The 27,973-nt window shown below is 33.2% G+C and overlaps 4 protein-coding genes across 5 annotated transcripts; 1 reads left to right on the top strand and 3 right to left on the bottom strand.

Annotated features, from left to right (window-relative positions):
- Window positions 1–1,272: 1,272 nt before the first annotated feature.
- Window positions 1,273–6,835, bottom strand: LOC122609953 (protein NRT1/ PTR FAMILY 2.13). The gene is made up of 4 exons (XM_043782915.1): window positions 6,602–6,835; window positions 5,994–6,211; window positions 2,697–3,271; window positions 1,273–2,304 (listed from the first exon to the last, which is right to left on the bottom strand). Exons 1-4 carry the CDS (start codon window positions 6,723–6,725, stop codon window positions 1,416–1,418), a joined length of 1,806 nt encoding a protein of 601 aa, XP_043638850.1. The 5' UTR covers window positions 6,726–6,835; the 3' UTR covers window positions 1,273–1,415.
- A 571-nt stretch (window positions 6,836–7,406) lies between these two features.
- On the top strand, window positions 7,407–8,942 carry LOC122610839. Its single transcript, XM_043783795.1, has one exon. It carries the CDS (start codon window positions 7,407–7,409, stop codon window positions 8,940–8,942), a length of 1,536 nt encoding a protein of 511 aa, XP_043639730.1.
- A 13,005-nt stretch (window positions 8,943–21,947) lies between these two features.
- LOC122578727 (ultraviolet-B receptor UVR8) lies at window positions 21,948–24,853 on the bottom strand. 2 transcript variants are annotated; one of them, XM_043750749.1, is made up of 9 exons: window positions 24,710–24,853; window positions 24,302–24,530; window positions 24,052–24,204; window positions 23,801–23,959; window positions 23,548–23,715; window positions 23,314–23,445; window positions 23,085–23,159; window positions 22,574–22,672; window positions 21,948–22,399 (listed from the first exon to the last, which is right to left on the bottom strand). In XM_043750749.1, the coding sequence occupies exons 2-9, from the start codon at window positions 24,486–24,488 to the stop codon at window positions 22,212–22,214; spliced, it is 1,161 nt and encodes a 386-aa protein (XP_043606684.1). In that variant the 5' UTR covers window positions 24,489–24,530; window positions 24,710–24,853; the 3' UTR covers window positions 21,948–22,211. The 2 variants fall into 2 exon arrangements, with proteins under 2 accessions (XP_043606684.1, XP_043606682.1); XM_043750747.1 differs by having other exon boundaries at window positions 24,302–24,853.
- A 1,315-nt stretch (window positions 24,854–26,168) lies between these two features.
- On the bottom strand, window positions 26,169–27,721 carry LOC122578728 (uncharacterized protein At1g27050). Its single transcript, XM_043750750.1, has 2 exons — window positions 27,291–27,721; window positions 26,169–26,650 (listed from the first exon to the last, which is right to left on the bottom strand). The coding sequence occupies exons 1-2, from the start codon at window positions 27,651–27,653 to the stop codon at window positions 26,396–26,398; spliced, it is 618 nt and encodes a 205-aa protein (XP_043606685.1). The 5' UTR covers window positions 27,654–27,721; the 3' UTR covers window positions 26,169–26,395.
- Window positions 27,722–27,973: the final 252 nt, after the last annotated feature.

The following is a 27,973-nucleotide window of genomic DNA, read 5'->3' as shown; positions in this document are numbered from 1 at the left end:
CAATACAACCCGATGATATTGGATGACAATTTCAAACTAGGATTGTGACGCGTGTTCACACCTTTCATATCTTCTAACTCTAAATTCTTTTCAAAACAACTAAATAATTTTATACAAAGTACGGAGTAATATATTTTTTTTAGGAGTAATGATTTATGATTTACAGTATATGCTTAAAAGATATGTTTAAGCATAGGCTTACTCCATTTATGTTTGTACTACACATTTTTTTTCTTAATTCTTACCATTGATTTTGCTATATGTCTATATCCTTTTCCTTAATATTTATAAGAAAAAAAAGTTTGAGTCATATTTATAATGAGAGTAAAAGTTAACTAAGTACTCGTATATTAGAAGAGGTTCATTTACCTCAGTTTGGTGACTTTAATTTAGAGTTTAGGTCCACGATTTGCTATATAAAGTTCTAGAAGATAATAAAGCAAACAAGCTAGCTATACGGTGACTATGCTTTTCAAAGAGATAGAAGTGGTCTTGACCAACAGAATACCACTAGTATAGTAAAACAAAGATAAAGACGATATGATAGTAACATATTTGGGCATGCGAGATATCATAAAGCATTTGTCGCATATGTGTAAAGGACTGCAATGTTAATATACTCGTAAATCTCACTTTCACGGTTGAATTTACGAAGTTTTTAATTGTTTAATCAATTTTCAAATTTGTTCATATATATATATATATATATATGGGTAACACTCCGGTGAGAACACTCTTAAAATAAGAACAGTGAAAACACTTAAAAAATATCATTTTGATGTATTAAAAGTCCATAAAACTAACATAGTGCATAACTAATTATCATTATTTAAGTGTTTAACAACACATTGATCCTTCAAAATCGAAAAAATCATGTTTTTCATCTTTTCATCTAATATACTAAAATTAACAAAATTGTTTTAATAACTTATCGACCAATAATAATTGTCAATTTACTCATGTGACTTTTATTTTTAATTTTGAGTTTAATTTACATTATTTTTATATTCTACATCAATCATTTCCACAAATACCCAATTAACATAGATGAGTACAACAATTAGTATACGTACACACACAAACATCACCATCAATTTGTCATTCTCTCTCATAAACATCCAATGATGGATATTTTTTAGCTCATCATCGATCCATAGCAATATCTTTCACAAACATTCTCGATCCACGCCGTCACAAAATTTTTCATGAACAACCTTGACGTGGGTAGTGTTATATATGTTTGTGTAATTAAGTGCGTATTATATGCATGAATAGAACAATCAAAGTAATTGTATTACCAAAATTCATTAGAAAACTAGCTATAGTCGATGTTTTATTAAAAGCTAGCAGTACACTAGATATATATACTTACTACTACGGGTACTATTATATACCTAAATAAACAAACTGATCACTCATTTCTTGATGTCGTTTACCTCGACAAACAACTTGGATTCTTCATCTTGAATGATCTGCACTTGGATGCCTTTCTTGTATTCATATCTAGAGGCAACAAAGAGATAATAGATCATATTCAAAACCCCAAATCCAGCCAGCACGTAATAAAACTTATCAACTCTTGCTTCATTGATATTTGCGGTTAACCAGTCGGGTCTTCCATGTTTTCCGGTGGAATTATGAATTATACTAACCAATATACTACTCATATAATTTGCTAAACCAGCCGTCACACCAAACATCGCGTTCGCCACACTTTTCATGTTATCCGGGAACTCTTTGTAGTAAAATTCCAGTTGTCCTAAAATATTGAATGCCTCGGCAAACGCCATCAAGATGAGTTGGGGAGCAAGCCACATAACCGATATGGGTGCAAGCCCATCGGGCCGTTTGTGGTGATTGGCAGAATCACGCCTCATTTTTTCAACCATTGCGGCGACAACCATTGACAAGATAGAGAAAATGATACCGATTCCTATACGTTGGAGGAGAGTAATCCCACTCTCCTTTTTTGTGTATTTTCGAATAAGGGGGACAAGGAGCCTATCGTAGATAGGGAGCCATATGGCAATGGTGAGCATGGAGATAACACCCATAGACCCGGCTGGAATTTGAAAATTTGGACCCAAATGACGGTCCATTTTAAGGGCTTGCGACACGGTGAAAGTACTTTGTTGGATGATTGATGTGAAACAAATAATACCCGAAGCTACAATTGGCATGACTTTGATCACACATTTAACTTCCTCAATTTGTTGTATACTTGCCAAATTCCATGGACTTAATCGACTTCCATCCGGGTTTACTTCACCATCATCCGTAATAATTGCTGCTTTGTTCAAAAACCTACATTGATCAATATGAAAAAGATCTTTAAACTTTACCCACATTAAATTAAAGGAAATCATAACTACAGTCAGAGGCGGTAGCAGGAAAAAATTTCAAAGGGGGCAAACTTATAAAACTTATGAAAAATAAATCTAAAAGGGAGCAAAATGTTAAAAACCTATAGAAAATTTTTGAAATTTTCTGAAAAATTTAAAAATACATGACAAAATTTAAATTTGGAGGGGGGCATTGAAACCCCTTGCCCCCCTTTAGTACCGCCCCTGACTGGAGTCCTGATGACTGCGCTAATGACAGTCCATAAAGCTGTGATCACTAGCTAAACAGTACATATATAAAATTGTCATTGATATACTAATTAATTTTTGAGGCGAGAAATATACATACATTACCTGAACTTATCAGTTAAAGGCAACTTTGGATATTGATATGTTCCTCCTGTAATAGGCGGATCATACAACTTTTCTCTAGTCATTCCTTTTTGAGCTTTAAGTTTACGTTTCTTGTAAGCTGCGACAAGTGATTGAGCGATCCCAGTGAAAATACTGCCCTCGGGTTTGACATAAACGTAGATATGCGTGCCAATAAAGAACAGGACGATTGAGCATGCCATCAGCCCGGTTGGGATACCAAACCCCCAAACCCAACCCACGGAGTCTTGGATGTACACCATGACAGTCAATGAAATGAGCAAAATGATGGTGAAGGTTGTGTAGTACAAATTGAAGAAGCTATTGATGCTTTTCCTTCCTTCGTCTGTGGTCGGGTCAAATTGGTCCACCCCAAAGGGTAGACTGCAGGGTCGGATCCCACCCGACCCTATGGTGATGAATCCGAGGGCCAGGGCTAAGATGCCGAATTGTTTAGTGGTTGCACCTTGACATTGATTGAGTAGGGATTGCTGTTGGGTGCATGATGGTGGATGCAATTTTGGTATTGCCATTATTAAGGTCATGGTCACCATTCCCTGTAAAAACATAAATATAAACAATACGAGTATATCTGCACTTCACTCCAAGATCGATTGATTAACTTAATTAATTAGCTAGTAGTGTTCACTTCAAATACTCATATTATTAATCATGGGAAAAAGAATCATGATCATAAAAACACCCAATATACTATTATTACTATTATATGTATATGGAGTATGAACTATGAAGTAGTTAATTAAGGATAGATATACCTTTCATTAATAAGTTTATTAGTAGTATACTTTCGTACAATCGAAGTACCCGCCCGTCTGAGTTAAAATTAATAAAATGTGGAGTAATTCTTTTTTTTTTTTTTTTTTTTTTTTAACATTCAGTCGGGGAAACCTCACCGTATAATAGTGAAGCCTTGCACGTATCTTAGACAACGAGATGTTGACCATGAGTCGTTACCAGCAGTATATAATCAGAGAAAAAAAAACCTCAAGATTTTTTGTCATTCTTTAGGAACGAACTTAAAACCTTGGATAAAACCGAGAGTACGTGCTTCTAACCAACTGGGCCGACGTTCATTGGCTTATAAAATTTAATAATAAGAGTTAATATTAATATGTGTACGTATAATTGTATTATACAAGGATCGAAGAGGAAGAAGATGCCTTTGCATATCTTAAACGATTGGTGGAATAAATCCAAAACCATCTAAATGAGCAGTAGATTATTATTAGTAAATGATTAAATAATTCAAAAGCATTTACTTCAACCATGTATTTGTAATGTTGTGCACCGCTATTAATTAGGACAGGACGAGGATGACCATGGTGTATATTTTAAAAATCTTATGAATAAGAATTATTGGTGCCGTTCAAAAATAAATAAATAAATTATTCATTCGTATTTTGGTGATTTTTCAAAATGTCGGTTTGTGTCTGTAGATTTATTGTTCATGCATGATTAATTTATATAATTTTATTAAAGTAAATTTTTTTTTTTTTTGAACATTAAAGTAATTCTTAATTCTAGAGTTTTAAGGTTTTTTGCATGTGCCACGTACTGTAAGTGAATGGCATGCACAGAAATTGGAATTGGAATTGAAGTAAGTGCCAATTTTTATGGTGATTTGACTTTATTTTATGGCAGATGTGATGGGCCGCTTGTATTTTAAATGACATTTATCACAATAGATTTTCTAAATTGTACGTACGCGCGCAACTTGTAATAAAAGAAGGAAAATAAAATATTTTCTAAGGCGCGCCGGTGTATTGCGTAGTCAAATGATCGATCGATCACTTAAGTTTTTCTATCAAACGTCTCAAATATTTTCTGGCTGAATTCATATAAGTCCCGCGAAGATTTTTAAAGCAACAATACTATAAGCACATTAAAGAAAAAAATAATCATTATAACGAGAAAACAATTCTTTTCTTAACCATCTTTTTAGTTTAATAATTTTTGTAATAATATAACAACAGAACAAACAGATGAATAACTTTTATTGCGTATAATCAGATTTAATTTTTTTAAATATGAATGAGTAGAGGCTATAATATCTAGAACACCCTTTGCTACATTAATATCTATAACACATATATTTATAATAAATACAAAAACAGCAATAATTGTTTATAATGTATTGACGTTCATGGCGATTTGTGGACTCCATGAAAACTTACAAAGTGTTCGTATAAAATAGATGAAGACCCTTTAAAATTGAAAAATTAGTAATGTTGAGGAAATTTTACTTTGTCATAATTTAAAAATGACTTTTGATCTAAACTATTTATTTCAATTCAAAAGTCAAAACTTTCGACTATATACTGACTAGTTGTCTATAACTTTAAAGATTTCCATCCGTATAAAATATATTAATTTCCACTACTTTGAGACACAGTGGATGACGTGATGGGATTATATATGTTTTATTTTTTTACTTTTCATGATCGATATGGTGGTTGATTTTGCTATATAGGAAGTTGATGTATTCATGATTCTTTTTTATATTATGTTTGCATATAAAATATGAACCTCGTGTATCATGCGTATGGATGGGCCGGAGAGTAGTATTATATTGATCATGTCTATATTGATTTTTTTTAGTGCATAAATAAACTCTCGTTCATAAGATCCAAACATAAATATTCTTCAATTAATTGCAAATGTAATCCTCGGTACGTCATTTACAAAATTAAAAATCAAAAAATAAAAAATAAAAAAAAAATAGAGAGAGAAAGAGAGTATAATTTTATTTAGGAGCAATTTCATATATGTCTCATTTTAAAGACATAATTTCATATATGTTCAAAGCATCTTTAAAAGCATTATATTTATGCATTAAAAACTTGTATTTAAAACATATATAAAATTATGTCTTTAAAATGTGATATATATGAAAATTTCCCTTTTATTTATACCTATATATATGTTGACTTCTTATAGTAAATATTTATTATTGATTATTATTTGATTTGTAAAGTGCAATGATAAAAATCAAGATATTAATATTTAGATTTTACGTCATATGTTTATTCTTGTAATGTTAAGCCAATTTTAGAAGTGTTAGCAGTTGGATGTACCTATAATATAATATCAAAAACCAAAAATTACTACAAAGATTGTAGCAGTTAATTGGATGTTACCAATATTTTACTCGTAATATTAATTTTTTGCTGTAGTCATCAGTTATATATATAGCCGTTGTTGCAATTTTGAGAAATGATCGAAATTATAATATTGTTGAGAAATTAATTAATTACGTACCATAAGTGTAAAGAAGGAAGCAACGCCGATAACCCAAAACTTGCCAACATATGCATCGGAGATGAAAGCACCAATGAAAGGCACGAAATTGTTGATACCGGACCAAATGTTGATTAGATTTGATGATGATGCTTGGTCCATGTGAAATACCGTCATTAGAAACACTGTGAAGTTTGCCAACAATCCCATTGATGCTAATCTCTCAAAAGATTCATTTCCTGTCATACAATCGATAAAACGTCTAAAATTGAAAGGAAAAAAAATTATAATACATAAAATATAGGTTATGACTCGTGCAATGCATTAATTTAATGAATGTGTTAATTGCATAAAAATAGTGCCCGATTATATATCATCAAGCCTAAATGAGCAATAATGTCACAAAAAATAATGGTTGTATCATGATCATTTATTTCTTTTTGTAACAAATGCAAAAGTACATGATGTAATCTTTCGGCACCTTGCCGCCGATGTGTATATATAATTTTGCTGTTAATAAAAAAAAGTAATTCCTTAAAGATAATTTTCTTACAAAGGCAAGTACTAGCTAGTAGTAACAATTAAGGTTACATATATATAATACACAATAAGGTATATATGATATATACCTAAGACATAAGGCATGGACTTCCAACCACCGGGTTTTCGTTTGGTGGGTGACTTTGGTGGTGGAGGATGGTGGTCGCTATGATCCTTTTCGACATCTTTTTCCGGCAAAGATAGTGGTGGCATTGGGCTAGCTTGAAAGAGATCGATGTTATCGGAAAGCACTTGCAAAAGAAGAGTTTAAATGCTTGTTGTGGTTCTCATGTGGCAAATGCTTCCTACTATATTTTCCCTTCTACTTCACCATATATATATTTATACTTGATAATTTGACATCAGCCACATGATATAGTTTTGATAATTATTAGTTTCTAGGCAGAGGGAGGATGCAATAGTTATTGTCCTTTTGTACCCTTCTAAATATAAATATTTACATGAAAGTTTTAAGCAAATTGCTTTGAGTATACTATTTCATGGACCCCGGCCGGGGATGAATGTAGTATACTAGTATTCGATTGTTGGTGTCAAGAAATAAAGGAATAAGATATTTCCTACTATTGTTTTAAAATATTTTCTACTATTAGTTTATCATTATTTGATAATGATCTTTTCTTATTCTTCAAGATGAGATCTTTTCTATATTTGCTTTCTTTTTGAAGACTATATGTAATAATTCATCTGATGATGGACGAGATGATTACTTTTTTTTATTCTCAAATTATTCATAAATTGAAAAGAAGAAGTCATCTTCTTTCTCAAACCCTCTCCTGATTTTATTCTCTTTGTACGAGTGTAAGAGTTATCTTTTGAGCAGGTTCAAAGTACATCATTTGGTATCAAAGCGCTAAGTTTCCTCAAATCAGACAGATGGCAGACGAACAACCTCGTCGTGGTGGACGTAATGCTACACGTGGGCGCAGACAACCTCGTCGTGGCGGGGGTTCCTATGATGAGGAAACACGACCAAATCGCCGGGACCAGCGGGATCTCGAGATCGCAGCTCAGGGAAGAAGAATCCGAGAGTTAGAGCGCCAACTTGCGGTGGTCAGATTGGGCGCATTCCGTGATGTCAATCACGAAAATGATGAAAAAAGTGAGGGATCTGAAACAAATTCGACTGAGAGTGGCATGGAAGAAGAAGAAGAAGAAGAAAATCCATGGGGGGTTAATCGACCTCTTGGTTTCAGGCAGGGTCGTTATTTTCCTTCACGAGACCTCGGAGTAAAAGTTGAGATCCCAATCTTTGAGGGCAAAGCTCAACCTGATGAGTTTATCGACTGGTTACATACAGTGGAACGGGTTTTTGATTATAAATGTATGGATGAAGTGCAAAAGGTCAAATGGGTAGCCATAAAGTTAACAAAAAATGCTTCTGTATGGCGGGAACATATTAAGAAACAACGTGTTAAAGAAGGAAAATCAAAGATTGTGACGTGGGCCAAGATGAAAAAGAAACTAATTGCAAAGTTTCTACCAGAGCACTATCGACAAGAAGCATTCATTGACTACCAAAATCTGAAACAAGGTAGTATGTCTGTTGAGGATTTTACAAGTGAATTTGATCGTTTGTGGATGCAGTGTGATGTTGTTGAGGAAGAGGAGCAGATAATTGCTCGATATTTAGCAGTGTTAAAACCAGAGATCTCTGATGTGGTCCATCTTCAACAATATTGGTCATACAATGATGTTTGTCGGTTGTCCCTAAAAGTAGAATCACAACTGAAGAATAAAGGCAGTAGCTCATGGTATGTGAGCCACTTTAATAAACCTGATGCAAGTAAACAAATAAACCAAAATACTTCTAAAGACTCTAATATGGGTCAAACTCATAACCCGGCTCTAAACAAAAACCCAAACACAAATTCCAGCAAGGTAGGGGCGACAACAAATAAGAGGTGTTATAAGTGCCAGAGTCTTGGGCATATTGCTACAGATTTCCCAAACCGCCAGATTATTACATTTGTAGAAGAAGACCATGGGCCCGTATTTGATGAATATGGGGATGAGAATGAGGGACATATTTTTGATGAAGAGGTTACTTATGGTGATTCTGGCGAGGCGTTAGTGGTCAGGAGAACGTTAAGCGTAGTAACAGAAGTTGAATTATGGTTAAGGCACAACATTTTCCATACTAAATGTACCTGTGAAGGTAAAGTTTGCAATGTCATTATAGATGGAGGTAGCTGTGAAAATGTAGTTTCCACGACGATGGTTGATAAGTTGAACTTGAAAATCGAAGATCATCCTAATCCCTATAAATTGTCATGGTTCAAGAAGGGTAATGAAGTAAAGGTAGCTAAACGTTGTTTGGTGAAGTTCTCCATTGGGAAGAAGTATGCAGATGAAATATTATGTGATGTGGTTCCAATGGATGCTTGTCATCTGTTACTTGGGAGGCCGTGACAATTCGACCGCAAAACTAAGCATGACGGTTATAAGAACACATACACCTTTGAGAAGGAAGGTAAGACTATTACCCTTGGTCCATCTGATCTTAGAAAAGAGGTGGGAAATTATTTGTTGTCTGGGACAGATTTTATTTCAGAAGTACATGGAGCAACTTATATGTTTGCCATGGTTATTGTGGAGTCAAACAACACAGTTTCAAATATCCCTCATCATATAAAGTCATTACTTGAAGAATTTCACGACGTGGTACCGGATGAGTTACCACTTGGGGTACCCCCTATGCGCGATATTCAACATTTTATAGACTTTGTACCAGGTGTTGTTATACCTCACAAAGCTGCATATAGAATGAATCCTAGAGAACACGAAGAGTTACAAAGACAGGTCCAGGAGTTATTAGATAAGGGATCTATTAGAGAAAGTTTGAGCCCGTGTGCAGTATCGGTACTATTGGTTCCGAAGAAGGATGGGTCATGGAGGATGTATGTTGATAGTCGTGCAGTTAACAAAATAACAATCAAATACCGGTTTCCAATTCCGAGGTTTGATGACCTAATTGATCAGTTACATGGAGTAACAGTATTTTCAAGAATTGACTTGCGTAGTGGTTACCATCAAATTAGAGTTCGGCCCGGAGATGAGTGGAAGACCGCATTTAAAACCTGCGATGGGTTATACGAGTGGATGGTCATGTCGTTCGGGTTGTCTAACGCTCCAAGTGCATTCATGCGGTTAATGAATCAGGTTTTTCGCTCATTTATTGGTAAGTTTTTGGTCGTATATTTTGATGACATTTTAGTGTTTAGTACCACTGTGGATTTTCACATTCATCATCTTAGACAAGTCTTTGAGGCCTTAAGAGCTCAAAAGTTATATGCTAACATTAAAAAATGTCATTTTCTTCATGATATAAGTAGCTTTCATGGCCTTGCCTCATTTTATCGGCGGTTTATTCGAAGCTTTAGTACTATTATTTCACCTATTACCGAGTGTTTGAAGGGAAGCAAGTTTTGTTGGACGAGAGAGGCTGATGAAGCTTTCGGGTTATTGAAAAAGAAAGTTACCGAGGCTCCTGTTTTAATCCTACCAGATTTTGATCAGGTCTTTGAAGTTCATTGTGATGCATCTGGGGTAGGCATTGGAGGGGTATTAAGTCAAAGAAACAGGCCAGTAGCTTTTTTTAGTGAGAAGTTACATGAGACAAGACGAAAGTATTTAACTTACAACAAAGAATTCTATGCAATAGTTCAAAGTCTGGAATATTGGCATCATTACCTTATTTCCAAGGAGTTCATTTTGTATTCTGACCACGCTGCACTAAAGTATATCAATGGACAACACAAATTGAGACCGCGTCATGCCAAATGGGTTGAATATTTACAAGTTTATAGTTTTTCGATCAAGCATAAGGCTGGAGCACTTAACAAGGTGGCTGATGCTTTGAGTCGTCGTCATACACTACTGACGACTTTGCAAGTTCAAGCTGTTGGGTTTGAGACATTGAAGGAATTATATGGTGACGATTCCGACTTTGCAAGTATATGGCAAAAGTGTCAAAACCAACCTTATCAGCATTTTATTATACATGATGGGTTTCTTTTCAAGGGTAATCGTTTATGTATTCCGAAATGTTCCTTACGGGAGTCGATTATCTTAGAAGCACATGTTGGGGGATTAGCGGGACACTTTGGGATTGATAAGACCAGGTCATGGTTGAGTGAACATTTATATTGGCCACGAATGGAAAAAGATATTACATGACTTGTATCTAAATGTCGGGTGTGCCGCGTTGCTAAAACCCAAAGTATCAACAGTGGTATTTACCAACCCTTACCTATACCAGTAGCTCCATGGGTGGATGTTAGCCTTGACTTTGTTCTTGGGTTGCCTCGTACTCAGAGAAACAAAGATTCAATTATGGTGGTAGTGGATCGATTTTCAAAAATGGCATACTTCATTGCTTGCAACAAGACATTTGATGCATCTCAAATAGCTAATTTATTTTTACAAGAGATTGTGAGACTACATGGAGTGCCTCAAACAATCACATCAGACCGAGATGTCAAGTTTGTGAGCCATTTTTGGCGAAAGATGGGGACCCAACTACAATTTAGTTCATCACACCATCCTCAAACTGACGGACAAACTGAGGTAATTAATCGAAGTTTGGGGAATTTGTTAATGAGCTTAGTGGGGGAAAAGCCTCGTCAATGGGATATCGTGTTAACACAGGCCGAGTTTGCGTACAACAGATCACAAAACCGTACGACAGGAAAGACTCCATTTGAAGTGGTATACGGTGTAAATCTCATTACTCCACTGGACCTCACACCACTTTTGACTTCCACTAACTTCAGTTCTGATGGTGAAGAGCGTGCTCGCCAAGTTAAGGAGTTGCATGAACAGGTTCGAGCCCAGATTGAAAAGAATAATCTGAAATACAAGGAACATGTTGATAAACGTCGCAAACAAGTCATCTTTGAGGAGGGAGATTTGGTATGGATACGACTTGGTGAGGAGCAATTCCTGATTGGCAGGTTTGGAAAGTTACAACCACGTGCTGATGGACCATTTCAAGTACTAAAGCGGATTAACGAGAATGCCTATAAGATTGCCTTACCTGGGAAGTACAATGTATCAGCAACATTTAATGTCTCAGATTTATCTCCCTATGTTACAGATGAAGATGCCAGCAGCTCAGAGGCCATTGATGACGATCAGCAAGATTCGAGGGCGAATCTTATGTTAGCAAGGGAGTATGGTGTCAAGAAATAAAGGAATAAGATATTTCCTACCATTATTTTAAGATACTTTCTACTATTAGTTTACCATTATTTGGTTATGATCTTTTCTTATTCCTCAAGATGAGATCTTTTCTATATTTGCTTTTGTTTTGAAGACTATATGTAATAATCCATCTGATGATAGACGGGATGATTACTTTTTTTATTCTCAAGTTATTCATAAATTGAAAAGAAGAAGTCATCTTCTTTCTCAAACCCTCTCTTGATTTTATTCCCTTTGTACGAGCGTAAGAGTTATCTTTTGAGCAAGTTCAAAGTACATCAATTGTATTACGGTTTGTATATAAACCGGACGAATACGAACAGAGCGTTTTTATAACTTTTTAAACGAAGTATTATGTTCGATCCTTTGATTATTTAAAGGAACGTACACAACAAATAACATGATAACTATTTCACCTTCGATATATAAATATATATAGTTAAACTTGTATGCAATGAATGAATGAATTACATAAAAATTACTCGTATTACGTTTAATGTAATAATGTTAACTTGAAACATATATATCTCAAAACCATAAATAGAAAGCATAAATGATAAGTGAGTGTAAATCCTCTGTCTCATGTATTGTTATGGTACCTGCTATATCAAACATTGTATATAACTCATTCCAATAAAACATCATCCTTCACAAAATATAGTTTATACATTTGAGTCTTTGACTTTGTCAAGTTTCAACCATGTAATCTGCAGAATTTATTTGTGTGACGAGGCTGACGATACTATTGGGACTTCACCTTTTGGTATAATTAAATAGAAAACATTCAAGACAATTTGCTATAGATTAAAATCAACAATTGATGGATATTAATGAAGCATTATATTTAAGACATGATATTAGTAATTATAAAGGTTTGCCATTCCGTACGTACTCCTTGCAAAACCGTACAATGTCTTCGTGGCTTTTGCTGTTCTAGCAAGAACCTAGATCTATTTCATAAATAACCGGTGGCAAGTTAACATATGGTGCAGCCTATATGTCGCAAGTTTTGTCTCAATCGGTGTGTGTTAGTGTGTACAAATATCAATCTATTTTAAATCAAATATCAAACTGAAAGGAAAAATAAGTTTAAATGAATCTAAGAAGCCACTGATCGATGGGTGGACATCGATCAAAGAACCAAAAATATAGAAATAGATGGAGATTAGACATTTAGACGAATTGAACATTATAGTGTAGAAAGAAATTACTCGTATAAAACAACACAAATAATATTTTGTTTGAACTTGTTATAGCATTTTATTAAAATTATGTAGTTTTGATATTTCTATCATGTAAGCTTAGGTAATTAGTTAATTGCTTAATTAATTATGAACAAAGACACAAAATATATATTCACTTTGTTTATACAAATAAAATTAAATTTTAATTACAAAATCAATTTATAATTACATAAAAATATCATAATAGATCCCTCGTTCAATCATTTATATATTCTAAATTGACGGTTGGAAAAACTAAACATTGTCACCTCCCTCAAGTTCCATGTAGTTATTGAAAAGTTTAAGTTTACGTTCAAAATTCATAATCTCATACGTAATTTTGATGTAACCTAAAATTTAATTGTTTTCGGTAACAATCTATATCTCACGATGTAGACACAATGATAATAATTAAGATATGAAAAACGATAAACATAAGGCCGGGCTATAGTTAATTGACATTCATCTTGCATGGTATTGTTCTATTATACGATATTTATGCATATTTTCACTACAACAAAAATGTCATTTATTCACACTTAGTTATAAGATGTGTGAAAAAATTTCTTAATTTGTTTACACTTAAAAATGTTAAAAAAGTATTCATATTTAAAAGTGTGAGGAAATTTGAAAAATCATAACTTTTTCACACTTATATATGTGGGGGAAAAAAGTTCACACTTTTAAGTGTGTAAAACTACATCAATTGTTCACACTTAGAAATGTAAGGATTAATTTGTAACACCAAATTTTATTCATACAAGAAAGGTGTGAAGAAATTATGTGTTACAATTTAACTTTCACATATTTAAGTGTGAATATGTTTGATATTTGTTCACACTTTTAAGTGTAAATTTTTTCACATATTTAAGTGTTACAATTTAACTTTCACATATTTAAGTGTGAAAACATTATAATTTTTTAAACTTTTTTACAATTTTACATGTGTATTTTTTTTAACATTTTCAACTGTGAATATGTTAAAAAATTTATTTATCTTCTTTAGAGTAAGTGTGAATATATAAGTGAAATTTTTGTTGGAGTGTTTCAAGTTATGGTTTAATTAAACATAACCCCAATGGTTATGATTGTTATTTTTCTATAAAATATTACTCGAATTATAATTTAAGAGAACTAATAATCATAACCCCTGGAGCTCGACTTAACACATCATTATATGTATTAACGATTGGCATATGAAATATAAATATAAATAAACCTTTTTTTTTTTTTTAAATGGCAACATAGTATTACATATTACAGTATATAAAGTATATCAACTATTCAAGATACAAATAATGTACATGTCCAGCTATACAACAATTACACCAACTAATATCTACTACAACGGTTAAGATTTTAAAATGATTAAAAAAAACTTGTGTCAATTTCAGTTACCCAAGACAAAAAAAAACACCTATACACAAAAGCCGAACCACTAATTTTCACTTCGTGATTTTCTTGATGCAATCTCAAACAAACCACATAGTCAAAAGTTATATTTACATATTAAAACTCAATGTTTTATTTTTCATACATGTAATAACGATTTAACTAATCATTGCATTATGTAACTCATTTTTCCAAATTTAATATAATCAGTATATAGTTTATTGGAAAATGTTAAACAAAATTTTTAAAATTTTACTTAACATGTATAAAAAAGTTATACGTTTTCATATCAAAACTCAACCCTGAATTGGTTAAATGTACAACTATTTATTCCGGAGTAAAACTCTAGTTTATGTTTATTTCCTTATATTTTACACTACTAAAATGTAAGTTTATGTGTGAATCGTACGTATGTCCTGGATTTTTGTCTCTATTGGTGACCGACTTGCGCGTAAACGACAAAAATTGAAGCTAAGATCATGATCCCGTTGTTTTATCGACAAAATATAAATTTGTAGTAATATATTTTGAATAACCCAAAGCCCACACAATATCTTCTTTCTTTTTGAATGGAAACTCGTTTACAAACAAAATGTCATCATACGTGTAGGTTCCTTGGTATTCCAAAAGAGTTCCATGCGTGTCTGAATAGAAACAATAAATTTAAATCTGATTTGAGTTTAAGGGGTAAGGATGTGGTGTCGATTTGACAATATTTTGACAAGGCTACACCCAATTGAAGCTTGACATGTTACCAAACAAGAAATAAGCCAAATTTTGCCAAAGTTTATCAAAATAGAGGGAGATAAAATGTACTGATTGGCTTTTTGTGAATAATAAAATAATAATTATATATATATGGGTTGGGTATTATAAAACAAGTATTAAACAACAAGTAAGACAAGATCTTGACCCTTAAATCAAGGTTAAATTGATGCATGAAGATTCATGAAGCAATTAATGCACGATGATTTTCATGATACACGGTGATCTTCAGTGAAGAGAAACCTATTGTTTTATTTGTTTTACTTTAATACTTATTTTGTTTTACCTAAAACCTATATATATATATATATATATACACATCTCTGTCTCTTCTTTATAACGCTGATCCACCGTTCCCCATCTCTATTTTCTATCTATCTATATATCTATTCAACATCACCATCTCCGGTGAAATCAGTCGGGAAAGGGACGGCCAGAAAAAGGGTCGACGGTGAACGGAAAAAATCACTCGATCACCCATTCCGACGATGATGAAGACGGCAATGATGGTGGCATCTCCTCCCCCATTTATGATGAAAACGACGATCATGTTGGCACGCCGAAGTTTATCCATCTCCTCCCCCAATTCGATATTCCTTTTTATATTAGGGTATGTGTATATGTGTGTACTGTGTGTATCATGAAAACTATTCGGCGACCCCGGGTTGAAAATCCTGGCTCTTCCACTGGGTGTATAATTGGGTGCCCTTAGGTGTCTTTAATTGTCTATGGATATCTTTTGTCATTAAAGGTTGTTCAAAACTATATAGATGTAAGGATATGTAAGTATGTCTGTACGGTTGGAGGTAAAACTAAAAGATTTTAAGAATGTGTAAGAATTTTAAGGATTTTTAATAATATGATGTGACAGCTCAAGATATCCTTGGCATTGGAGATCGCCTTAATATCAACTACGGAATCTTATGAGCATATGGATAAGTATCCTGGAATGTAACAAACTTTGGACGAATGTCTATAGTAGGAAATAAGTAAAGTTGTGTGTATTGTATGTAAACAACTTTAAAAAATGTGTATTGTATGTAAGAAAACATACGTGGCAACCATATAGAGGTGTCATTTGTCTTATTTTAATTGGTTGAATACATTTTCTTACATACAATAAACATTATTTTCGAGTTGTTTACATATAATACACACAACTTTAGTTATTTCCTACTATAGACATTCGTTCAAAGTTTGTTACATTTCAAGATACTTATCTCATATTCTATTATCGCAAGTTTTATTGAATATGATCAGTTCTTTCATGCATGCGACTTGGTATATTATGTTTACATTTATATATGATACAAGTTTTGTTTCAACAAAATTAAATGATCATAACGATGGTGAAATCAACAATTATTTCCCTACTTTGCATTTTAGGGTACAACAACCTTTAGATCTACTTCAATAGTTCTTTGAGTTCTTTCACAGAAAAACAACAATTGCATAGGTAACTATTTTGTAAAATAAATAAAATATGTCATGCTTTATAAGTTTTATAGTTCAAGATATGATCAGTGCTCATATTTTACAAATTAAGTTTCTGCAAACCTCCTTTAAAGTTCTGTGTCCCACATTTTCGTAATTATACGCTTATATTTGGTTACCGGTGCACTTTTTGGATGCATAATTAATCATTACAATATATAGGTATTATGGTGGAGGAGTCCAAAAGAGGTTTTGGTTCCTAATTGTGAAATGATTGCCAATTTGCCATGTCCTAGCTAATAGCACAAAACAACTTGAGAAGAATAACATGAAAAAACAAATACTAGAAAACACACAAAATGTGAACAATTTCTAAGCTAGCGACTTTGACTGGGGTAGTGAGGCACTTCATGTGACCCATAACACACCATGCATTAGTGCTTTTGTTTGGCACATGACTAGTCGATCAACTCAGCCATCAATTTTGAAATGTTAACGTTTTTTTTTTATTAATTAGCAAAATACCTCATCACTTTTATGAATGATTTTCAATTATTATACCTCCACTAATAACACTTCACACTTCCTCATCGCTTAATTTCATATTATCCAACCATCTATTATCTTGAAAAATTATAAATAGTAAAAACAAGTAGTATATGGTAGATGAAAGGACCTACATGCGTTCCTATCTGCCTCGTCGTCTAAATAGACGAGCGGAATTGAGTTTACCAACTGATATGGTGTCACGTACGTCACTTAGCAAAATTGTTGCAATCCCTCTAATAATCAAATTAATCATATCCTGATATCCCTATTTATTCATTACCGTTTTCATTTGCTCCCCCGTTAACCTCAACCAAACACTCTAAGTTTATTTAGAACTAACAATCTTCATGATATTAACAAGTATTATATTATGTTATAAAATTAATTTACATCAGTCTAATATTGCTAATTGCCTTTAAAGCTGATTAAATACATAAAAATAGTATTGAAAATTTAAAGTTATATCAACATTGTGGGTTGAGATGACCTTTGACCATCACATAACTCCGCTAAAACTAACCATGAACAGTTACAAACTTACAATAATGATTGATTTCGGCATTTCTACTTAATTGCAAAACTGTATTATTCAGGTGAAAGTATGTTTAATTATATTAAAATAGAAAAATAATAAATCCTTTTAAAGATTAGTTTAAAAATTCTTTTAAAACCATAAGAAAGTGACATGTGTTATTAACTAATTCTCTTTTCTAATATTAATCCCTGATTTTTTTCACATGTCATCATCTAATCGTTAGGAGTTTTTTAAGTTGTTTTGTTATGAAGATTGATCATTTCCCATTAAAATACTTCACATCCAAATTCCAAAATAATATCGAATGAAGTTTGGTTCATGAGCAATCTTTAATGTGATAGATGAGATGACAACCACAATTTAATGTCGAAAGAACTAGAATTTAATACACAAAAAACTTATATGACTAAAAGGTTAGTAATCGTATGACCAAGAAATATAACGAAAACACATATTTCAATTTATATTGTAAACGATTTCTCTTTTTATTTTAAGAAGTTTTATACATACTAGAGTAAATTGGTATAATTATAGTTATTGGAAGAAAAAAATGAATATAATTATGTAGAGAAATAGAAAAGTTTTTTCCACCATAATTTGTCAAAGTGGTCTCTACTGTCTCTACGTACATTGACCAACTCCCCACTTTAACCCCAACTTTGCCTACCCATCAAGGCATCAATACCCATCATATATCTCATGTCCACTAAAGTTAGCTAATCCTTACACAACACAATTTTACCATACACAACAATACATGCATCAGACAGTTGTACAATACAATCTTTTAATGTATATATTATTGTGTATGGTAAAATTGTGTTGTGTAGGGATCATTTCCCCCCCTAAATCCTATTCCTATATATCCATGCACTTAATTGTATCATTATATCTCTCCTTTTTATTAATTGTCGATCGATTCAATTCAGTTTGATAATTAGTTAGAAGGTACGTACGTACATTAAAGATGTCAAATATTAACATAAGAAAACATAATAAATATAAATAATATGTATATGTCGAAAAAAATTATGATACTTGTATGTTCTATCAAATGATCGATCATGAACTACTTGAAGCTAGCTAGCTAGCTATTAACTTCTTTCTCTATAATTAAAGGATTAAGTCGTTGCATTTAATTAAAATCAAGATTCACACAAAATGATTTATTTATTTGAAAAATAATGTGCATCTAGCTTCTAGTAGCTGCAACAGTAATATCCAACGATACCATATCCTCACATGAAGAAAATGGCAACAAAATCTTCTTTATGTAGTTAGTCTTCCAGTCACTTATGAAGAAAATGGCAACAAAATCATCTTTATAGATAGTGGACCTTTAACATAGTACATCATATAGCGATTGATTAATCTAACAAAATAAAATAAAAACTCGATCAAACCAAACAATTAGTACGTTCTATGATTATTTTCTCTTTTTCCCAGTTTTGAGTACCTCATGGCCGGCTCATGGTATATATCTAGTTATCTAGCTAGCTATATTTGATACGTGCATATAATAATTATAATAATGGCGATTCTTCACAAGATGCATGCCACGTACTATGTGTATTCACTTTAGATGCGCATATATAGAACTTACTAATGTATCGACGTTTTATAGAATTATATGTGACAGATGTCTTTTCTCATTAAGGGGATATGGGAGGCGAAGGTAATATAATAAGTAGATGCACAGAAGTTCTTGTGGGGCATATATATATTATTAGTAATTAAAGGTGAAATTTGATCAAATTCCTATGAAAAGTTATGATTCATATTATATGTATCATTTATTGGCAATGCGACTTTTGAATGGGAATATATTGGCATGATTCTCATCAAGTGGACTTCAATTTTTTTGCAGATATTGGCACAACACATATTAAGTCACTTGACTGATCTAGTTTTTACTGCCTGTGCCAGAATTAGTACCTTTAAAGACAATGGTGTAATGTCAATGTATTGACAAATTAATAAGTTTAGCAAAAAGAAAAAAAATAAGCCAATAAAACCATACCATTTGTCATACCAAAAATCTTGCCAAAACTAGTCAAATTCCTTGGTATAGTGCAAAAAGTTACCAATTAAAGTTGCCGATGCATATTTGACCATATTTATAAAAAAAAAAAGAGGCTCCCAACGTTCACTTGCATCGGTCAAAACTAGCCGATAAAACTTGTCAAACTTGCCGATTAAAGTTGCCGATGCATATGCTATAGGGTTGCCGATTTGCCGATCCTAGCCGATGTTTTTTTGCCGATAAAACAAGCCGACTACACCCTTGCCCCTTACAATCTAAAGCTTAAGCTTTATGGTGCCACAATCATATCACGTACTTCTTCTTTCGGGTAATGTGGTATTTCATACGATCCCGAACACTAAACCTATATATATATATATATATATATATGTGGAGTTTCGCTTTTTACTTTGTCGGGTAAAACTTATAAGCAAAATGCACAAAAGGTTCCAAGTTTAGTTCTTCTCAACGAATGATCAACCTGATTACGTTTTTGCCAATTAATCCCTTCTCTATTTACTATTTCTACTTAAGATAAAACAAACTATATACGACTACTTGTTTTAATCTGTCAACCCGTATAATGACGATTGATGATCGAAGGGGAACTAGCAATTTTTAGTTTTGAAAGATAATCACGAAAAGGAGATCGAAGAATCGGGATGACGTTTTCAAAGTTCGTGAGCTATCGCTTCAGCACAACACCATCGGTTGCCGCCGACACCCGTCACCAACGCCGCTACCGCCGTCAAATTACATGGGCATCATGCTAGTATAATAGTAATAAGTAATTAAAATATTTTACAAATCAACAATTCAGCATATTTGCTTTACGAATGAAAGAGAAAAAAACAAAAACGAAACAGTACCTTTATCTCGAGTCTTCTAGATGACCCAAAATGAGAGATATGTAAAAAGTAATAGAGAAATGCAAAATTTTCTAAGAAAACTCAAAGTGATGAACACTTACCAAATATCATCACTTAATTATTTTTTATACTGACTTATAATACAAACTAGGTATTTTATATTTAGAATCTATTAATCTCTTAAAATATTTATAACATACATCTTTTATCAACTAAATTATCTTCATTAACTCTTAAATCACGTGAATTATTTCACATCAATTATCTATCTTACTCGTCGCCGTTGTCATTACAAGTCGTCACAGCCACGCCGCCGCCTACACCCCACATTGCGCGGGTATTCGTCTAGTTTTTAGAAATAATTAATTATCCTAACTAAATGGCCTAAAAATTCTTTTAACAATAAGATGATGACATATGAAAAAATCAGGAGGCAAAATTAAGAAAGAGAAAATTAGTGTATACCACATGTCACCTTCTTATAGTTTTAGGTAGATTTTTGAGCTAATCTTTAAAAAGATTATCATTTTCTTAATTTTTATACCATTTTTCATTTTATGTAAAAAGATGCACAATAATCGCATATCCGTTAATGGATTAGACATCAAAAATCGTAAAACGTTTAATAACGGACTAAATCTTACCTTTCTTTATTTGGTTTGTCTATGGCCCGTTTGTAAGCCTTCCGAAGGCGTTTTGTAGTTTGGTCCAACTCACATGCTCACCGATGTTATTATTATTTTTTTAAAAGATGAATTTCGCTTTAAGTTCGTATCACGATTCAATAACAGGAGGTCTTACATATGTTGTCTTAACCGGGTTCGCATTGAAAAGCTCCTCCAAATAGAAATGCCTATTTCAAATACCCGATTAGTAAAAAACCCCTACTAATCCTCTCAAAGGCACGATGATTAATAGGGAAAAACCCTTGCCCCTCATACTTCAATCTGGGTATACCCAAACCAAGTCCTCATAAAAGGACTTCTTATGTCTTCCCCAAAACTTGAACACAAAATCTCATTAACAGAGGATAGTCTTTCCATCATTGAGTTAATGTTCAAAGATCTCACCGATATTATTTGACCAAATCACAAGGTTTACCCTATGATTTGACCAGATTGAAAATCGCAAGGGCCAGTGGATTTTTTGCAATTTGGTCGACTACTTTCTAATTATCAGAAAACTCTATATATACAACAAATTACCTTCGATAATCAGAAAACTCTACAATACTACTTTACTAATTGATTTAGGATTTGTGAGGGTTGAACAGGTTAATCTCACAAGATGTTATAACAGATCGTATAAGGATATTTAAGCAATGAAAACTTAAATTAACCAAAAACCTACCATACTCGTATTCTTGTGAATCTATCCATCTTACTGCATTTACTAAGATGACTTAACCTACTCTCACCTTAATGAAAAAAGTTAGCAATAAGTATCATATTAGAAAACTCATGAGTATATTTGTAATCTCCTAGCTATGCATGTTGTCATGTACATTTAATTAGTCTATTTGCTACAAAAGAAGTATGTAGCTCAAATGTTCTTTTCAGCTAATCGTAAATAACTTGAATCATTTGACACTTTCTTACCATTGAGTTCCAAGTTTCACCAAATGTATTTGTGGACAAATCTAGTGACCTACGAGGTCCTGCCCAACTCGTACTTTTTCAAGTCTGGCTAGTCCTCCAGCCTCCAGGTCCGAACAACATATGTGAAACCACTTCCACAGTATACTTTTGTAGTTATATATTTGTGGGCATTGTTTTTGGCTATGCTTACACTCTGGGGACAAGTATGATCAGAGGTATCTCCTAATCCAAGTTGACCATGTTCGCCCCATCCCCATGTCATTACCATTCCATTTTCTGCACAAAATTTAAGTACACCAAGTAAATACCCTACATATGATGGTTGCTACTTCTATACGATCTTTGTGAGAATTGACATCCACAAAATGCATTCCAAGAAACTTTCTTAAGCCTAATGCATTCTTTAATTGGTATGAAATAGAAAATGAAGATGCAAGTCATATTGCTTGCCTGTGCTAAGGACAGAATGTTCTGATCCTGATGCAACTCCCACAACTTTTATCCCATCCAAACCATGAAATTTTACTATTTGGGCTTCATTCAACTCATCTGCAAGTTCAAACAAGTTCCTCTCATTACCGCACATATATAGTAATATAGAGCTTTCAGTTAACTATATTGTTATAAACTAACAATATTGATTTAGAACCGCAAGATTCTTCTATAGTTTTTTCATTAAACAAGGTTATATAGAACTATGTCCTCATTGTCTTGGTCTGATCAAGCTTTGCAAAAAAAAAAAAAAAGTATCAAAAGTAGATGTAAGATTGAAACGAAACCTTTGATTGAGTTGAAGGTGAAATAAATTGACCTGATAAATTCCTTGAACAACCACTTGATCTGATATTTAACGAGACTAGCGAATTTCTTAATTAAAAAAGAATTGTATTCATTCATTTAAGAATCTAATTATGGACATAATTTAGGAATTTAGAGTTTCATGGGTAGAGTAATTACATACACGTGGCCAACTTTTCCGCCTGAGGATTGCTATTAGTCCCATAATGGCTGCCAAGCATCAGAACTTCCCCTTCATCTGTACAACAAAACCCATAAAAATTCCAGTTTATGGTTAAATCATCAAAGGTACAAGTATAACTTTATGATATACATAAATTTGATATTTTCAAAGTCAAGTTAAACTATTATACAAATACAAAAGAAGGAGCAAGACACATTTCAAACTATACCTGTGAGAATTAGAGCATGATTCCAACCTAGGGCAGCCTGCGTAAATGTTAACGATGAATTCACACGATTGGGGCAACAAGCATCTGGCGCACCACCGAACCCTCTTCCCCAAGTGTACAAAGGTCCATCAGCTAATAATAAAAAGTCATGGAAAAATAACATCAGTGTTGGGGAAAGAAACTATCAATCTGTAAATTATTATAAACGAATATCTGATCTTAACATATTGGTACCAGATAATACTGCACTATGATCTCCATTTGCGCTGATACTACTAACATTTACCTCCTGCAATCCAGAAACATTCTGCGGGAGACTTACAGATTTGACTTTCTCGTTAGATATTCCTAGTTGACCACGCTTCCCAGATCCAAAACCATATACCTGGTCTCCATGTTCACCTAAATATTGTAAACCCCATATTCTAAATTCAATTATGAAAACCAAAACTGAAAAACATTTTTTAAAGATTCAATGCGACTTCACCTTTCAACAAGGCTAGCGAATGACGCATCCCACACGCCACTTGCTCAACATGCCTCAATGCAAAATGCGAGACTTTTTCAGGAGAGCTTTGAGACCCATAATCACCCAATCCAAGCTGACCAAATGACCCATCTCCACAAGTAAAAAGTTGTCCACATTCTAGGACCAAATAACCAAAATCAGATTATAAACTAAAAAAGCATCTCATAAATTTTGAAACAGACCCGAATTCATGAAAAGCGAGCACAAACCTGAAACAAAACCCGAATGGCTCCATCCAGCTGAGACATGAGTTATATTCAAACCATCTAAACCATTCACAAGTTTCGGTTCTAAGCTATTGAGTAAATTCCCATGACCAAGTTGACCCGACGAGCCTCTTCCCCAAGTCAACACCTTTTTACCTGCAAAACAATGGCAACACAAACACACACACACACACACTTGAATACAAAAAACATAACCCTGGATAAAAACACAAATTAAAAGGTTTCATAATACCATGAGTTAAGGCGATGACATGAGCACCGCCACACGACAGATGAGTTAACGAATGGCGAATTGGGAGAGATTGGGGAATGTATTCATCTTGAAGCTTGCAAGTTCCTAATTGTCCATCTGTACCTGCTCCCCAACTCCATATTTCTGGTATTTCTTGTGTATCTATAATTCTTTCTTTTGATTCCATTATCCTATATCTATTATACTTATGATCGAATAGCCTTAAAGACTAAAGACCCAGTTCATAAAAATGATAAGTTTTATTTAAACATCCAAAGTTAGCAACTTTTTTGTTCAAATTTCATCCGAATATAGATATAGGATGATACCCTAAACCCTAAACGTTATAATACACATTAATATAATAAACTCTACAAACTGCAACTGAGAATAAAATATGATGAATACCTTGTGTGATAGATTCAGATGTTTGTTTTTGCAGCCTCAGTGTGCTTATTACTGCAGAAGGCAGATATAAACAATAATCTTCAATTTTGACTTTTATTTTAGTCTGGGTTTGACTATTTGGTTCTCGTCAGAATTTATTTGTCAAAAAAATTTGCTAATCAAGGCTTTTCTACAAAAAAAAAAAAATATATATATATATATATATATATATACTCGTACTTAAATATGCAATTCAAAACACCCCTAAAACAATTTTTAAAAACCTTTTAGAGCATAGAGCCTAGTGTTTTAAAAGCAACTCCTGTTATAAACACCATAAAAAACTAAAACAATGATATGTTGTATAGAACCGATGAGGTTTTTTTTGTTACCAGGGGTTAAAAAGTTATTTCTTTATTCAAATATACGCAACCTAACCGAGATATATGTGGCCTAACCAGAGTCTCAATTGATCGTTTTCGTTTCTAACTGTTTCTTTCGCTACTCCCGATTTTTTACCTAAAAAAGTTCAGGCCTGAAACATCATCTTGGATATAATATACATATACGAGTAGTTTTGTATATATTATATTTCTATATACCACAACGTAAGTATTTATGAACATGTTGATACGGGTTGTGGTAATGTGGTGTATGAATACAACTACATACTTATATAATAATGCCTTCCAAAAAAATGTTGAGAACAGATTTGGGTTATATGCTTTGTACCAGGCTGTTGACTGTTATTGTATAAAAGGATTGCATGAACTTCGTAGAAAGAACCTATGACTTTTTCAGCAGATTTTGAAGTAGTAGTGATGGCAAATTTGCAATGAATGACCCAAGTCATTGCCTCCAGCTGGGTAAAAAAAGATGCCATACTTCTGTAAATACTAAATACTACAATTGTGATATGCTATGAACCATAACAGAACATTGTCTAATCAAATTGCTAAGCCACCAGGATACAATGTATTGGAACGATGAAGATAACCATCTCAATGGATCAGAACATGATGAATAAAGGCCCAGAGAATCGGAAATTATGTTGCAGTTTGACAGAAAACCCGCACGAAGGTTAGGTCAATTCTACAAATGATTGTTTTCGGCTATAGAATTGCAGGGAGAACCTGCACAAGATATGATGAAAAATGAAAATACTTGAGCACCAATCTTGAGCCTTTATATTCTCTTTAAAAGAGATATATCAGGTAACAGTCTAGAATGAAGTCTTCAAATATTTTCATTTTTCTTTAAGTTCGGTCATCTTCACGAATCGTGTTTACTTGCAGGCTGCAGCTCATACTTAGCCATGGAAACCAGGATACATTTATGATCAACAAAAAGCTATATTCTTGCCATCCCTGTCAACCTTTTCCAGTTGCATTTGAAAAGATGCACTTAATAAGAAAAATACTACTACTGCAAAAGACCAACAAACTTCAACCAACACTCAGAAATAACACAACAGCAATTATGAAGCAAAAAGCCAACATAACTCAAAGATCCAATCTCAACAAGCTACACTTACAAATTAAATCACTAATGTTACAACAAGAACACTTACTCCTGTTATTTGTTGCGATTTTAAGCTACCTCCTATCCTAAAACAAAGAATTAAGAACAATATACAAGTCTTTTAACTACATCTTAGCAGTGAATCACCATGCTATAAATTATTCCAGCTTTACCATTTTTATAATATCACAAAATATCATCATAGGCAACGATTTCCCTACCTCTGGTTGGCAAACTCAATCTTTTCATCACACTAACTTTTTCTTTGTTTACAGTTGCATGAGCCTCGTTCTGTTCATCTCTGGGGTTGACAATAGCTGATCCAAGCTTGTTTTCTCTTCCATGTCTACTAAGAGGCAGCTCTGGTTTCACTAGCTTTGACGTCGATTTAACCCCTTCCCTCCATTGTGGAACTGGATCGTTAGCCCACGTCACTTGCACCTACAACATAACATCAATCTTACATTCTAATCTCCACATGTAATGCATTATAAGTACCTATTAAATGACCATTCAATAGTTCTAATTGATCAAATCAGATAGCTGTTTCCTAAAAACTTTGATTTACTATAGTTGTCCATCTCCAAACCCTTGAAAATTTACAACCAACTTACAGGGTGTATTTGCCTAAAAACTGACCTACTTCCCTGTATGCTACTTCCATGCCGCCGTCTAATCGGGTCACTACAAGATGGTTTTAAAACTTTATATTTATGTACCTTTGCAGTCATTGAAAACTTTTAGAAAAAACGATTTTTATAGACCATATACTACAATGTATCTATAAGACTATGAAGTTCATATTTTTATGAATTTCACATTTAATTATAAAGATCATCACTTTTAAAACCATTACTTATGTTACACAAACATCACCTTCTAATGTTAATGGAGTAAATTACAGCCCTTGAAAATTTACTTAATAAACTAGACAAAGCAATCAACTTTATATATCTAAATAGCATCAAATCATAAATGCTATGGATATTATAAAAAAAATTAATACAATATAATATATACATGCATATATATAATTATCATAGTTATAATATTATTAAGATAAAGATTCAATAAAAATTACTTTGTTTGAATTAAGAGTGATGCCAAAGGAAGGATCAAGTGAAGCATCAATAGCTGATTCAGCAGAATCTTTTGACCGGAAAGTGACGTAAGCAACACCTCCGGGTTCTATCCTAGTACGTGAAATAGAACCGTAGATCTCAAACCTTGATTTAATGTCAAGTACAGAACAATCAGTGGATAGACCAGTGATCACGACGGCAGCGTTGGTGTTGGTATTGACCGATGATGATGGTTTGTCGGAAAAGTGGTAGTCGTCATTGTCGGTGGGGGGTGGAAGAGGACGTCGGCGTTTCGGAAAGTGGTTGTAGGGAGAGTGGCGCGTGAAATTGCTGTTATAGGGTTTATCTCTTTTTCGACTCATGTTTTTTTATTAGATCTGTTTTTTTGACTTTGAGTTTGTGTTTTTGGTTGAAGAAGAGCTGTACAAGAGTTTGCAGTTGGGTCGGGTCGGGTCAAAGAGTTGGAGGGATTAAGAGTATAGGTGTCAAGATGTTGGTGGTCAAAAGCAAACATCATAATCTTAATCTTAGCCCAGTTCTTTTTTTTCCTAATTAAGAATTTAATGTATTCAGCTAAATTTTATGTTTTTTTTTACTTAATAAATAAAAATAACCGTTAATTACCTATTTTTTACTTAATACATTCACACATTATTTATACATTCAGCCACTTAATATATTT

This window comes from Erigeron canadensis, chromosome 8 (assembly GCF_010389155.1).
Source record: "Erigeron canadensis isolate Cc75 chromosome 8, C_canadensis_v1, whole genome shotgun sequence".
In the NCBI taxonomy this organism is placed as follows: domain Eukaryota; kingdom Viridiplantae; phylum Streptophyta; class Magnoliopsida; order Asterales; family Asteraceae; genus Erigeron; species Erigeron canadensis.
This window is presented reverse-complemented; position numbering and strand designations above follow the sequence as displayed.